The 15,376-nt window shown below is 38.6% G+C and overlaps 1 protein-coding gene across 1 annotated transcript; it reads right to left on the bottom strand.

Moving 5' to 3' along the window:
* Positions 1–12,596: 12,596 nt before the first annotated feature.
* LOC110522526 (4-galactosyl-N-acetylglucosaminide 3-alpha-L-fucosyltransferase 9) lies at positions 12,597–15,112 on the bottom strand. Its single transcript, XM_021600972.2, has 2 exons — positions 14,895–15,112; positions 12,597–13,974 (listed from the first exon to the last, which is right to left on the bottom strand). Exon 2 carries the CDS (start codon positions 13,971–13,973, stop codon positions 12,861–12,863), a length of 1,113 nt encoding a protein of 370 aa, XP_021456647.1. The 5' UTR covers position 13,974; positions 14,895–15,112; the 3' UTR covers positions 12,597–12,860.
* Positions 15,113–15,376: the final 264 nt, after the last annotated feature.

Here is a 15,376-nt window from a genome sequence, read left to right as displayed (position 1 = left end):
TTTCAGGAGTGGCAAAGCAGATTGTGGTACTTCCTCCTTAGCCACAGCCAATGGGCAGCAAGGGCAGAAATTGAGAAAAACGACCGTAAACTCTGCCAGAGAGAATTATTCTGAATCGATACTTCATTAACCCTACAGCGATTATGATTTATTTAGGATTTTGATATGAGGGTAATGTTTTAAATTCCTGTTGTCAGCATCTTAGCTTCAAACATATCCCCTCCTCCCAGGTATTAGTGTGTCCTGTATCCATGACGCCACTGTTGTGTCCTGATACTACCCGGACAGGTTACCATAACCTTTACCTGTATCTATTTGTTTTTTGAAAGATCCTGGTTCTACATAGCTATCTATCATAGCGCACTGCACTTTATTATGGGCGACAGTTTTGGTATTCATCATTGCATTATCTACCAGAAAGTTGGATGGCCCTCTGATGTCACGTACTGTAGGTTGATACATTGCTATGTTTTCATTTATAAAGCATTTTTACAAAAAGTCCCGCTCTACCTAACATCATTACTAAACTTTAGACACACAAGTTACCACACCCGGTCTCGGGGATGGCTAACTTTGAAAATGATTTTGGTAAAATCAGAATTTAGTTCTTGCACTGTATTTGTGGAACAATCTTCAAAATGTACTCAAATGTAATGTTCTGGCCCCGCTAGTGTAATTCAGAAAGCTGAATGAGGACCTCATTACCATGAATGTGTGTTTTTTTTATGACCGTGTTTTTCTTTCTGCTTGCATTATACATGTATATTTTGATGTGTGTATTTTCTGTCATTTATGTAATTCAGGGCTCATCTGTAAAATAGACCTTGTTCTCAGTTTGACTCCCTGATCAAATAAAGGTAAATAAAAATAATTTAAAAAACACATGTATATATTGTATTGTATATGTTTTCAATTTCTTTATTTTTGTGTGCCGTTTTTTGGCTGTATTGCTCTGTTTCTGAGAGTATGGGTTCCATATACTAACACCTAAGTTTTTATTTGTACATGTGTTTTGTACTAGTAGAAACCTATTATAGATGTGTTATGTTCTATCTAGCATTTGTAGTTCTATTTGATATTATGACATCTTTAGCCGTTTCTGTCCCACTATTGTTTGTGGAGACATGCATTCTCAGAGGATCCATGTGAACAGTAGATCTGTGCCAGAAAAGAGGGATAGACCAATGAGTGATATATGGTTGGCTTCTTAGCAATGGTGATCAACTTTACCGCAGAGATGGATTGTAAATCTCAGTGTGCCCATCCTCTCGTGTCGTTGGCCTGGGGTAGGATCAGATAGGGTTAAAGTAGTGGAATAAGCTGGTGAGTTTTAATGAGTGGGTTCATCTATGCCGAAAGAATCCATTGAAGGGATACCGTACGTTGATTTTGGCTTCTTTTAGAGACGGCTCGCTGAAGCATATTGACATGTAGTGTCCCAAAGGCTGCCGTAGAACCCAACTCCTTTTTGTCTGTGACTTTGCGATTGTCTGGGGAACATCGCAAATGAGCTATTTTCTGGTAAATGACTGCTGGCTGGTGGCAGAATATTATAGGCCTATGTAAATTCGGTCATATTGGCAGAATATTATATAAATAAATAAACATGTGCTGCATTCTTTACCTTTCTTTTAGACATAATAAATTAAATTGGGTTAGGCGAATAACTTGAAATGTGATCCCTAAACCTACTAATACATTCATTAAAAACACCCCTTTATGGGCCATCAGTGGGACTGTATTATTGAGTATGTGAGATGGTGCACTATTAACGGCTAATAGAGCTACTTGTTCGATGTGCATTTGTTATCGAGCTATTTAGTTAGGCATCGTAATATTGTCGACCATCATCAACTTATCTAGGGGGGAAAGTCTAAATGACAGTCAAGTGACAAACAACTGTTGTGATAGGCCTATATCATGGATGCAAAAGCAGCCAGTGCGGGAAGAATATCCAGAATATGTTGGTTTCTAGTGCTTTCCGCCAGTGAAGTTGTGATCCACGTTGGATCCAATCCAATACCCCTACATTTATGTTGAGTATCTGCTATTGTTAGAAGATTTAACAGAGAAAGCATCAGAGTATAGAAGATTTTACAGAGAAAGAGTAAAGGTAATGAGTTAATGGTTTCATATTTTTCTGTGCGTCTCATTGGACACCGTAAGCTGTGCACAAATTGTGTTGGATAGCCTGGGCTGTTATGCTTACACCCAACTGTATTTCACTTTGTATTATTCAGGACATTTAATGACACATTGTAGCCTAGTGGGCTTATATACACTGGGATACGGTCCAAACACTTAAAAGACACACCCTATCCCCTCAGCCCTCAAAATAAGTGAACATTTCTGATGACATATCATGACGTCTGACGAGTATACACTTGCAGGGCAAGGGGCGAGGGAGGAAGTAATGATTTTTAAATGGACCACCCTTGGCCGGAAATTCGTCACTCGTTCATCCCGCTATGATTGTGTTTGCACCCACCGGTAGCTTGTTGGTGCTTTATATGCGCTACAGTTAATTATGAGTGCATGTTAACTTATTTTAAATATATAATTATTAATATACGCCTACTGTATGATAGCAAATTAATTATCTAACTAACGTTAGCCTGTCTCGCTGGAACTTCTGAAGAAGGAAAATGTTTTACTTCTACAATTTCCAAAAGATAACCAAACAAAAACATAATGACTTTTTACAGACATGTATGTACCTTCATGTGCATTAGTAGGACAATTTCTAACGTATTTGCATTCGTTTTTACTTATAGGTTGACTTCTCCTTTGATGTTGTTTTTATGCTTTTGCAGACTTTTCTTAGCGGATGTACAATCGTCCGAATTGAATTATGGGGAGTTTCAGGCCCGGAGTGAACATATTTGTACACTTGCAAAGCCGACGAAAAACGAGGGCTGAAGGGCTTACGTTGCAAACTTCCCTTGCTTGGTTCATCATTTGGACCACACTCCAAGATGGCAAGGAGGATTCCCCCAAGGGCATAAAGCGCTGGTAAGTGGACAAGGGTATGTTTTTTTTAAAGTGTTTGAACCGCAGCCAATGATTTGGTGAATTTGAATGACGTTGTCACACCCTGATCTGTTTCATGTGTCTTTGTGCTTGTCTCTACCCCCCTCCAGGTGTCGCCCATCTTCCCCATTATCCCCAGTGTATTTATACCTGTGTTCTCTGTTTGTATGTTGCCAATTCGTCTTGTCAAGCCTACCAGTGTGTTTTTCCGTGCTCCTGTTTTCCTAGTCTCTGTTTTCTAGCCCTCCCGGTTCCACCTGCCCTGACCATTCAGCCTGCCCATACCTCGAACCTGCCTGCCCCCCTATGCCTTTCGGACTCTGACCTGTTTATTGAGCTTTTGCCTGTCCTCAACTTGCCTATTGCCTGCCCCTTGTATTTTAATAAATATATGAGACTCAAACCATCTGCCTCCTGTGTCTGCATTTGGGTCTTTCCCTGTATCGTTATGGATGTAAATAATTATGTTGTGAGGGCCCAGTAACAAATGGGCTCTATCCCTTTCATCATAGAGGCTATTGTTACTTTTTGTCTCTAAAATTACAATGTTTCCATTTCTATTGTCATGTAACAGTCTTTATTTTATTGAAACAACCAAATATTGGCCTTTTGCCTGATCTGAATATTTTCATAAATTCTTTAGCCTTAACTACAAAATACAGTGGGGCAAAAAAGTATTTAGTCAGCCACCAATTGTGCAAGTTCTCACAATTAAAAAGATGAGAGGCCTGTAATTTTCATCATAGGTACACTTCAACTATGACAGACAAAATTAGAAAAAAAATCCTGAAAATCACATTTTAGGATTTTTAATGAATTTATTTGCCAATTATGGTGGAAAATAAGTATTTGGTCACCTACAAACAAGCAAGATTTCTGCTCTCACAGACCTGTAACTTCTTCTTTAAGAGGCTCCTCTGTCCTCCACTCGTTACCTGTATTAATGGCACCTGTTTGAACTTGTTATCAGTATAAAATACACCTGTCATCAACCTCAAACAGTCACACTCCAAACTCCACTATGGCCAAGACCAAAGAGCTGTCAAAGGACACCAGAAACAAAATTGTAGACCTGCACCAGGCTGGGAAGACGGAATCTGCAATAGGTAAGCAGCTTGGTTTGAAGAAATCAACTATGATAGCAGTTATTAGTAAATGGTAGACATACAAGACCACTGATAATCTCCCTCGATCTGGGGCTCCACGCAATATCTCACCACGTGGGGTCAAAATGATCACAAGAACGGTGAGCAAAAATCCCAGAACCACAATTTTGTCATAGTTGAAGTTTACCTATGATGAAAATGACAGGCCTCTCTCATCTTTTTAAGTGGGAGAACTTGCACAATTGGTGGCTGACTAAATACTTGTTTGCCCCACTGTATAAGCCTTAAAATCTGCCCATATGAACACATTTATTTTAAACCATAGGCTAAAGAACAGCTACATGAATTACAAGACAGTTGCCTGCCCCGCGTACACTGTTGATAACCACGTTGCCAAATTTTGGCAATGAAGGCAGCATTTCTACTTACCCGGAGATGTAAGAACTCAATTCCTTTCTTGAAGGTTTCAACATTGGCAACATTGGCAAGTAAAGTAGTGACTGCAGAGCCAAAGGAAGGGTGAGAGGGGAAATTACAATGAATTTTAATTAAGTAAACTATATTAGGCCTACACACAGTTTATTATTTTATTGAAATAAACTGTACGTGTTAATTTAGATTATTTCACATCCATTAGTAGAGACTAAAATTACTTTAAACTTTTTTCCTGCTTTCAATATGTATTTTATTTTCTAACGCATTTCATGTCTGGAGTTCACTGTTTTGCACTGTTTTTGTCCAGTCTCACACCCAGACTTTTGACATTCTGCTATGTATTACACTCAGTGGCGATTTTAGCATGTAAATCTTGGTGGGGCAAAAAAAGTTTTATGCATGCCAGCAAAGCCACAACACTTAACAATACATTAATTTCACTATAATGGTGACAAACGGTGCCCACAAACTGTTAGGGCCTACATACAGCTGTCCCAACAGCAGAGTCCCAACCGCTTACCACTGCTACACCTGGCTATCAGCGGAGCCTTTTAAGCAGCGAAACAGTTCAATCAGCCTCATTTACTGCCTTTGAAAAAAACATAGCTGATATGGCTGACTTGCTTAAACAAATGTGGTTTCTACTAACAATGAATATGTACAAACTATGGCATAATGGGAAGACGAGCGGATAAGAGGCAATCCATCATTTCGATTAAGACGTTAATGAGCGAGCTAGGACAGACATAGTCAATATAGCACATATGTTCAGAACTTTTGAAATGTACAGCGACAGAATCCAGAACATGGGACGTTCTTACACTATTCTCCCTGTACAAGTCAGAACCGTAGGATAAATAAAGGGGGCATATAAGCAGACAATGAAAGCACTTACAATATTCGATGTTGACATTTCTCTAAAACAGGCTATAGGCTACATGTGCACCAACAAGTCAGAACAGTAGACTAATGAGGGAGGAACAAATTATTAGGGAACTTCTCTAGAAATCCTGACTTGGAATTCATTTTAGAATTTTACCAGTCGGAGCTAGTTCCCAGTTGTCTTGAACTCACTGATATGTGAGATTTCCCAGCTCCGAGTTTCCAGTTGTTTCTAACGCGACAGAAGTCATGCTGGATTGACAGCATGGCCGATGTATTCAAACTTTTCTGGCGTATGGCATTACCCCCTTTTTCGTGATATCCAATTGGTAGTTACGATCGTGTCTCATCGTTGCAACTCCCCTACGGAGTCGGCGAAGGTCGAGAGCCAAGCCGCACCGCTTCTTTACACACTGCCCACTTAACCCGGAAGCCAGCTGCACCAATGTGTCTGAAGAAACACTCGACCTGACAACCGAGGTCAGCGTGCAGAAGCCTGGCCCACCTCAATGAGTCGCTAGAGCATGATGAGACAAGGACATCCCGGCAGCAAAACTTTCCCCTAACACGGACGACGCTGGGCCAATTGTGCACCACATCATGGGGTCTCCCTGTCACAGCTGGTTGCGACACAGCCTGGGATCGAACACGGGGCCGCAGTGGCGCCTTAGAACTCATTGTTGAATGTGCAGTTTCCAACTTGTTGTGTAATGTTTATGTCCATTGGCCGATGAGCACTGATACGTTTTATCTATAATTTATCTTTATATGGCGAATACAGGCTGTATCACAACTGGCTGTGATTGGGAGTCCCAGAGGGACTCGTCTGGGTTTGGCAGGTGTAGGCCGTCATTACAAATACAAATTTGCTCTTCACTGACTTGCCTAGTTAAATAAAGGATAAATAAAAAAAATATCAATCAAAGCTACTGTAGATATGTGAATGGACATCATTTCATCTGTGGCCAATGACCTTGAGCTTTTTTGGATGGGCACTTCTAATGTAAGAGCATGGCAGCACCCAAGAGGCTTGAATTTTCGAACTCTACCCATAGATTTTGCAGTGACATAGTGTCCCCATGAATGATAGAACACTGAGCCAATCCCAGCTCAACTAGAGAGCATTACCAACCCCTACTCTCCATTCTTTTTTTGCTGGCTGCCCCACCACCACAGAAAGCACTTTGCCGGACCCCAGGCAGAGTAGCTGTTATATCTGGAGTACTTCTCCTGTCCTATTCGGTGTCCTGTGTGAATTTAAGTGTGCTCTCTCTAATTCTCTCTTTCTCTCTTTCTTTCTCTCTCTCTGAGGACCTGAGCCCTAGGACCATGCCTCAGGACTACCTGACATGATGACTCATTGCTGTCCACAGTCCACCTGGCCGTGCTGCTGCTCCAGTTTCAACTGTTCTGCCTTATTATTATTGGACCATGCTGGTCATTTATGAACATTTGAACATCTTGGCCATGTTCTGTTATAATCTCCACCCGGCACAGCCAGAAGAGGACTGGCCACCCCACATAGCCTGGTTCCTCTCTAGGTTTCTTCCTAGGTTTTGGCCTTTCTAGGGAGTTTTTCCTAGCCACTGTGCTTCTACACCTGCATTGCTTGCTGTTTGGGGTTTTAGGCTGGGTTTCTGTAGAGCACTTTGAGATATCAGCTGATGTACGAAGGGCTATATAAATAAATTTGAATTTAATTTAATTGAAGGTAATGGGGATCCATAATTGTCACGTTCTGACCTTAGTTCTGTTGTTATGTCTTTGTTTTAGTATGGTCAGGGCGTGAGTTGGGTGGGTTGTCTATGTTCCTTTTTCTATGTGGTGTTTTTTTGTGTTTGGCCTGGTATGGTTCTCAATCAGAGGCAGGTGTCGTTAGTTGTCTCTGATTGAGAATCATACTTAGGTAGCCTTTTCCCACCTGTGTGGTGTGGGTGATTATTTTCTGTTCAGTGTTTTTTCAGCACCATACAGGACTGTTCATTTGTCGTTTTATTTGTTTATGTTCAGTGTTCATTACGTTATTAAAAATATTAACACTTACCACGCTGCGCATTGGTCCTCACCTTCTTCCACCACAGACGAGCGTTATAATAAATACAAATACAAATGTTGAAATAATAATGTTTTAGCTGAACAGGTTTGGCTCAAAACATGTGTAACAATCAGTTACACGTCGCCACTGGTTACACTTACAAAATACTTGATAATAAGAAAACATTTAATGCACCTGTTTAAAAGAAAATAGTCACATAAATGGAAACTATATACATATTAGATGGGCATAAGCCATGTTACTTTTTGTACACAAAATACAGTCATCTACTGTACAATGGTATTGTGTCATTACCACCACGACAAGCAAATTACAGGATAAAGTTTTTTCACAAAGTTGTGTACTTGGTTACCATGGATATGAATAGTGACAGTGGAGCACATGGATGTCATGGAGGGAGGTTAACATTTTTATGCTGGGAAATTATTGAAAAATAAAAGGTAAATACGACTTGAGAAGATAATATTTTTATTGTACATCATTACCAAATAGGCTATAATTTCATAAAATGATGGTTGATTTAAAAAAAAATGTTAATTACACAGGTTAAAGGTTTTAGAACACCTACTCATTCAAGGTTTTTTTTAATGAAATAACACACATGGAATCATGTAGTAACCAAAAAAGTGTTGAACTCTGTAAAGCATTTATTTGCGCTGCAATTTCTGAGGCTGGTAACTATAAGGAACTTATTCTCTGCAGCAGAGGTAACTCTGGGTCTTCCATTCCTGTAGCGGTCCTCGTGAGAGACAGTTTCATCATAGCACTTGATGGTTTTTGCGACTGCATTTGAAGACACCTTGAAATTTGAAGAAAGTTCTTGACATTTTCCGTATTGACTGAAATTCATGTGTTAAAGTATTGATGGACTATCGTTTCTCTTTGCTTATTTGAGCTGTTCTTGCCACAATACGGACTTGGTCTATTACCAGATAGGGCTCCCCCCATCCATTGACCAAACGGCATATGATGCTTGATGGCGCAGTCTAGGAGGAAATGTGCTCTCTCGTTAAGCAATAGAGAGCATTGAGGGCAAAATCTTGAGTGAGCACACACCTGTCTCATGAGTCTGAATCAATAGACTGCAGCCAGTGAACAAAGATTTGTTTAATGTCAATCAGTGGTTCCAACCATGTATTTCTGCCTAATGCATTAAAGCCCAAAATTCTTCTTAAAGATGCTTTAAGTTCTTGATGCATGTAGCCTTTGTTTTTTGAGGTTATTAATGGTTTGTACTATATAATCAATAAAATTAAAACATGTACAATTGTGACATTAAAATATGTAATTGTATTTATCCGTTTAAAAAAAAAAATATGATATGTCATTTCCAGCACACTCTGTCATTGTCAGAGTCGTGTGTATAGGTGGCAGGGAAGTCAGGCGTAGGAGAATCAAACTTATTGGGATGGAGTTGTTTTAAGAACTTGAAAACAAACATAACTCCAAAACCATGAATACAATAAAACAAAGTAGGTACGGAGGACCCGTCGCGCACCAATACAAACAACACGAATACTGAACAACAAACAATCTCTCACAAGGACATGAGAGGAAACAGAGGGTTAAATACATAGCAGGTAATGAATGGGATTGAAACCAGGTGTGTAGGAAGATAAAACAAAACCAATGGAACATGAAAAATGGATCAATGATGGCTAGAAGACCGGTGACGTCGACCGCCGAGCACCGCCCGAACAAGGAGAGGCATCGGCTTCGGCAGAAGTCGTGACAGTCATTACGCTACGCTAAGTCATTACGGTACATATTTTTGAGGGAAAGGTGTACAATTACAATTGATATTGATTATTTTCCCCATATGTGAACCTTATATGCATGTTCTTAAGATAATTCCTAAAATAATGTAACAAATGTCGTATTTGATGTGGTAAATACATGTTTCTGAGTAGCACTAAGACATATATGGACATTTAGACATGACAATGAAGAATACATGTTATTAAGAAAACTTCAAAAGAGTTAAAAAAAAAATACAGGAAAAAAAATGAATCATGTTATATAAAATGCCTACATCACAATTTCTGTAATAGTCTTTTCAACTAAAATATCACATTTTATGATGTGGTGGTAATGACATTTCCCCCTAAAGAAAAAATATATTCTTAAATAGTATGGTCTCAGACACTATTAGATCTTGATTCCAGACAGAGTGAAGAAAATATTCAGATAGATATAAAGCAGTTTAAAGAGGTTTAATTTTCAAAAACAGTTAACATCCAAAAGGGTCCGTATTTCTAAATCAACCATATATAACATTTTGCAACAAAAGTAACATGATTATTTGTCTCTCTGAAATGAAACCATCAAGTAGATTTTAAACAAATACATGTCTGTCATTGAACAACCCCATGCCATGATTAGACAGTGAACAATAACACCAATCTCTTTCATAATTTCTTTGAACAATACAAGCAGATTCACCATCATTTCTAAAAATGGATATATACTGTTTTGGAATGAAACTATTGCCTATTCATATTGTAAACTGCTTCTGTTTGTACCTGTGTTGTTAAATGCACAGGTAGCATGTACATTTATACACTCGTATCTTAATGGTATTACTGCTCTTGTGCTATCATATGTACAGTGTATTCATTACCTCTTTCCCCTGTTTCAAAACCACTACCATTCCACCACCTTTCATTCCTGTGTGTGTCCATAAAGTTTCCTTGTATGAAACCCCCCAAGAATATTTGAGATAAAGAACCTTGTCAGTGTTTTGACCTGGGATCTAGAAACCTGATCTTGACAGCTACTTGTATGACCAGTTTTGCAGCTCCAGGCAAGAACACATTCTTGGCCAGGTTTGGAGATCATATGACCAGTTTCACACCGTTTACTTCAGCTGTGGGACAAGTCAAGGAGAATAAATACTTTCACAATGCACTGTATGCATTGATGGTAAAACAATGTGTAGACTATGAGTGCCATTTTTAATTGTATGTAGTTCTGTCCTTGAGCTGACCTTGTCTATTATTTTTCTGTCATGTTTAATGTTTTGTGTGGACCCCAGGAAGAGTAGCTGCTGCTTTCGCAACAGCCAATGGGAATCCTAATAAAATACAAAATAAAATAAATAATAATTCCTCTCTCCACGTGCCATATGCTGAAGCTGCATACTGTACCCTACACATAGAGAGATGGTGGACAATCAACAAGCAGCTGTCTCGACTTTAAGGAGACATGGAAGTGATCAGAAAAGGGAACATTCACTTAGTCGCACATTTTATATAACGATATACAGCCTCATTTTAGGTCTATAAATGTTTTTGTACTAATATCTATATACAGTCAATTTTCCATATGGAGAACTCATTGCTAATTAGCGTACAATATAATATAAACCAGGAACTATTTGTTTACATGTCGAATGAGGTCAGGAAAGTTATTTGTAAACATTGGCATTTTCACTGAACTATGAAGAGCAGGATTAGCAAACAAATCCACAATGCTTTCAGGTTCTACTCATTGGGCACAACACGTCATTTCCACCTGGATAATTGGGTAATATTTGGTTGAGAGTGATGTTGATCAATGAGATTACAAGATTTATTCACCCACTCAAAAAGACAGCCAAAAGTTAGTTAAATGTCTAATGTGTAATTACTGTGCTTTCAACCATCTAATAGCAAAACCAAATTCCAATGGAAAAACAAGATTTTTTGGTTTAGTTTTCATCTAAATGTCTATCACTGTGCTTTCAACCATTTAAAAGTTTAAATGGAAAAACAATGCCAAATAATGTGTTGATTTATAAAAACAGATGTATGCGTTATTACTCTATAATGTATAGTTCCGGGAAACCTCAATGTGGCTATGGATGTCTTCCTCACTGTAAGGTTGAATGTTACATTAGTTTGTAAGACAGCCTTAACTTTAGGCTATTTACTGGATTACAAAAGTAATATAGAATTTAAAGGAGATGTACTGTATCTACCGCTTGGATAGTTCCATCTGGCTTAATCCCATTCTTTAACTTTTATTTTGGGTTAAATTGGAGACGTTAATAGGCTATTTATGTATTTCAACAATGATATTGAATTGTGATTGGTTGTCAATGCAACCAAATATAAACAATTGAAGAAGTAAATCGAGTTAAATAATATAACTAAATCAAATCCAACTTGAAATTAAGTTTATTTGATTTATCCCTAGTCTTTCATTTTTCGTTGAGATGTAGTCGTGAATCCAACATATCAAATGTTAATTTGAAGACATTTAAAGCCAGACTAAGTCCGTGGCACAGATGCAACTATACAAGCAGAGTATAGACCTCTTTAAATGTTGATATTTGGTGCAAAACCCTTGATTCCTGATTCATCAGACACCTACCTCCCTTCTCTATTTTCTCTCTTGCCTCTCACTCAAACCTACACACATAATGCATTTGAAGAGGAAGAGATGTACCAATCACATCCATCTCTAACAATGTTGGTGCAGGAATGATTTGACACACGTATAACTTCTGAGAAATATAATATTTTACTGTCCTTTACACATACCGCAATGTTTTCATTTGTGGGCTTATAAACAAAATTATTTGGTGAATTTCAATAATGTAAATAATGATATTGATGATGGTGAGAGCGTAGTAACCGACGGACTCCATCGCTTTCATAATTTGTGTCTATAAAATCACAATGTTTCCATTTCTATTGTCATGTGAGTATATTTTTTTAATTGAAACGAAAAAATGTCGGCCTTTTGCGAGGTCCGAATATTTCCGTAGGAACGGTTTATTTTCATAAATTCGTTAGTCTGTAATACAACATAGAAGCCTTAAAATCTGCCTTTCTAAACGAATTTATTTTAAACCAAAGCCTAAGTAACAGCTACGTGATTTAATGAAAAGCAACAAATAGACATAGCATTGTTTCACTTTATAAAAAAAAGACTAATGAACAGAAACAGGCAATAGGCTACAGCTGGCTTCACTGTTTCCCCGCCAAATAGACCTACAATGAAACTCAATGTATCGCAATGAGGTTGAATGCACTTGGGTCTGTACAGCAGAGTAGTACAATCCACAAATAGATTTCCTCAAGAAAAATATTTCCACAAGTGGCCTACCGCAGTATCGCAAAAACATGTGAAGTTTAATAGGTGATCTCATGCTAGAGAATTTTACATTTTGAGAGAATTGTACATTTTTAAGCACATTTTGTGATATTCTACACACTTTGCCATAAGGCTGTGCGAAAACTTTGCAGTTTTACAGCTAATTTCCTGTAATTCTAAACATTTTAGTCATGGTTCATAACCTGTTCATTTTCATATCTGGGGAGGGGGGACTACACCAGTGATGGTAATAGCTAATCAGAGGAGACTAATTAAACCAAATACCATTTGTAAAGATCAGGAACAACCCTGTACTCCTTATGTTTGCCTATATGGTCACAGGCATAACAAATAGATTGGATGAACTCTTGACTCAGTTGAATTAGATGTTGCTGAGCAAATAAGTTTCTACGCCACTGAAAGTAGCGCAGATATGCCTCATCATCCTTGTCCAACTTCAGGAGGAATTCAGCCAGGGCTTTTGCATTGGGAAAATCATTAACATGGATGAAGGAATCTCCCGGGACAAAGTCCTCATAGTTCTGTCTCGGTGGGCCCAATACTACTGGCACAGTTCCTGCTACAAGTGGTCCGTTAAGCTTCTCAGTGATGTAGTCTTTGTGGACTGAGTTCTCAAAGGAGAGGTAGAACTTACAGCTGGAGAGTGTTGAGAAGTAGTCCTCATATCTCAAGAATCTTGCAAAGGCTTTTCCATAGACATCCACCTTAATATGTTTGACAAGTTCTCTGTAATAGTTATCCCTTACTGCTGTTCCAGTTGCAGGGTTATTGTTACTCACAATCCAGCAAACTAATTTATCCTTCTTGGGCAGCACAAAGTCCTCACCCTGGCCTTTCCTTGCAGTTAAGCGCCAACGTACAGGGATGTCTGCATCTTCCCTATAACTCAAGGTCAAGTTGAAAAGGTTCTCTAGACCAGGTATTCTAATTGTGTTTGTAGGTGATTCCACATGATACCAGATCCACTTCTGGAATGGTGGTCGAGGTGATGGAGGCAAGTTGGATAAATCATGTTTGATGGATTTGTGAAAGATGAGCACCCCATCTGCCTTGTTGTACAGAGACCGGTCATCTGTCAGTTGGCAGCCATCAATGTTGAAGAAAGTGGTGCAATCTCTAAAATCAAACCTGCGGTTTTCTGGCCAGAACCACAACAGCATGATGGGCTTGTCTGGCTCTGGCTGCTTCTTAGACAATGAGCTGTTCTCAGGTGACTTTGAGTAATGACGTGGCAAAGCAGGTTGGGGAGGGCAGATCTGAGATGGAGCTGATTGATAGTACATTACAAACAGCGTCAGAAATCCTCCTATACCAAGGATCGAGAACAGGACAACGCGTACAACTCCAGAAACCATTTTGGGCATTCTGCAAAAAAAATATAACTTTTTGAATGATTTTAAGTCAATTGAATCTTCCTGTACACAAAACGGGTTGTTTTACCTCTTAACAGTCTGTTTGACTTCTTAATTAACAGCTTGTTTTACTTCTTAACAGCTTGTTGTACTTACTAACAGTTTGTTTTACTTGTTAAATGCTTGTTTTACTTCTTAACAGCTTGTTTTGTGTACAGGAAGAAAGTATGAGAAAATAGCAAATGCAACAACTACACAAAGTATATGTCAGCCCAGAACTGTAAACCAAATCCTGTTACAACAAAGGGGAAGCGGACGATACAGGGTCAAGCAACATGGTAAGAGATGTCAGTTAACTTATTCAAGAGGGACAAGTCTGCTTTTATCTATAAAATATACTTTTATTTGTTAATTTGCTTTTACCCTGTAGCTGAAAGACAACTATCACGTCTCTCTCGTTCATGCCATACACACCCACCTCAGGTCTGTGTCTGTCAATAGTTCACTTTTAGTCTCAGTACAACACAATTTTATGGACATTTTACAATGGTTGGTGAGGTGTATTTTAAACAAGTAACTTCAAATCTCTACCCTTTACTAATACAGTTCCAACCTGCTCTTCCGCTTTGTTCTGCAATGTGATCTGGTTTAGGTAATGACAATCTCTTCTAAAATTGTTTCAAATGTATTTTTCATGTGTAAAAACACTTAATCAGACTTGGCCTAAGGATTTGCCAATACAGTAAATAAAGCATGTGTTTTGATTATTTCACTTGAGCTTTCAAAATGGCTCTAAGGATCCTCTCCCTTCATATTTACAAGCAGATCTATAAAACTGAAAAACTATGTTCACTTAGCGTACCATATTCTTAGATAAATTAAGTCTGTAGTTTCGTGAGGTCTATAATTAAAGAGAAAAAGATCAAGACTCACCAGACAACAGGTTGTTCTTGTTACAGCTTGTTCAGAGATGTTCGGTGATCTGCTCTGTGATCGGTTTTGTAATTCCTACACACACCCAGTCAGAAATGTTGAACTGTGTGATTTGTTTCTCAGTCACATACTCATCTGTTCAAGTATATAAACATGAAACAGTGAGACATCCGACAGCGGCAGAAAACATCCTCAATGTTTCAGGAGTGGCAAAGCAGATTGTGGTACTTCCTCCTTAGTCACAGCCAATGAGCAGCAAGGGCAGAAATGGAGAAAAACGCCCGTAAACTCAGCCAGAGAGAATTATTCTGAATCAATACTTCATTAACCCTACAGCGATTATGACTTAATTAGGATTTTGATATGAGGGTAATGTTTTAAATTCCTGTTGTCAGCATCTTAGCTTCAAACATATCCCCCCCTCCCAGGTATTAGTGTGTCCTGTATCCATGACGCCACTGTTGTGTCCTGATACTACCCGG

Source organism: Oncorhynchus mykiss, chromosome 4, assembly GCF_013265735.2.
Source record: "Oncorhynchus mykiss isolate Arlee chromosome 4, USDA_OmykA_1.1, whole genome shotgun sequence".
Classification (NCBI taxonomy): Eukaryota; Metazoa; Chordata; class Actinopteri; order Salmoniformes; family Salmonidae; genus Oncorhynchus; species Oncorhynchus mykiss.
The sequence above is the reverse complement of the archived record's forward strand: the minus strand, read 5'-3'. Positions and strand labels throughout refer to the sequence as shown.

Coding starts and splice junctions, on each gene's coding strand:
- LOC110522526 (XM_021600972.2), bottom strand. CDS start 13,973: ATGCCCAAAATGGTTTCTGGAGTTGTACGCGTTGTCCTGTTCTCGATC.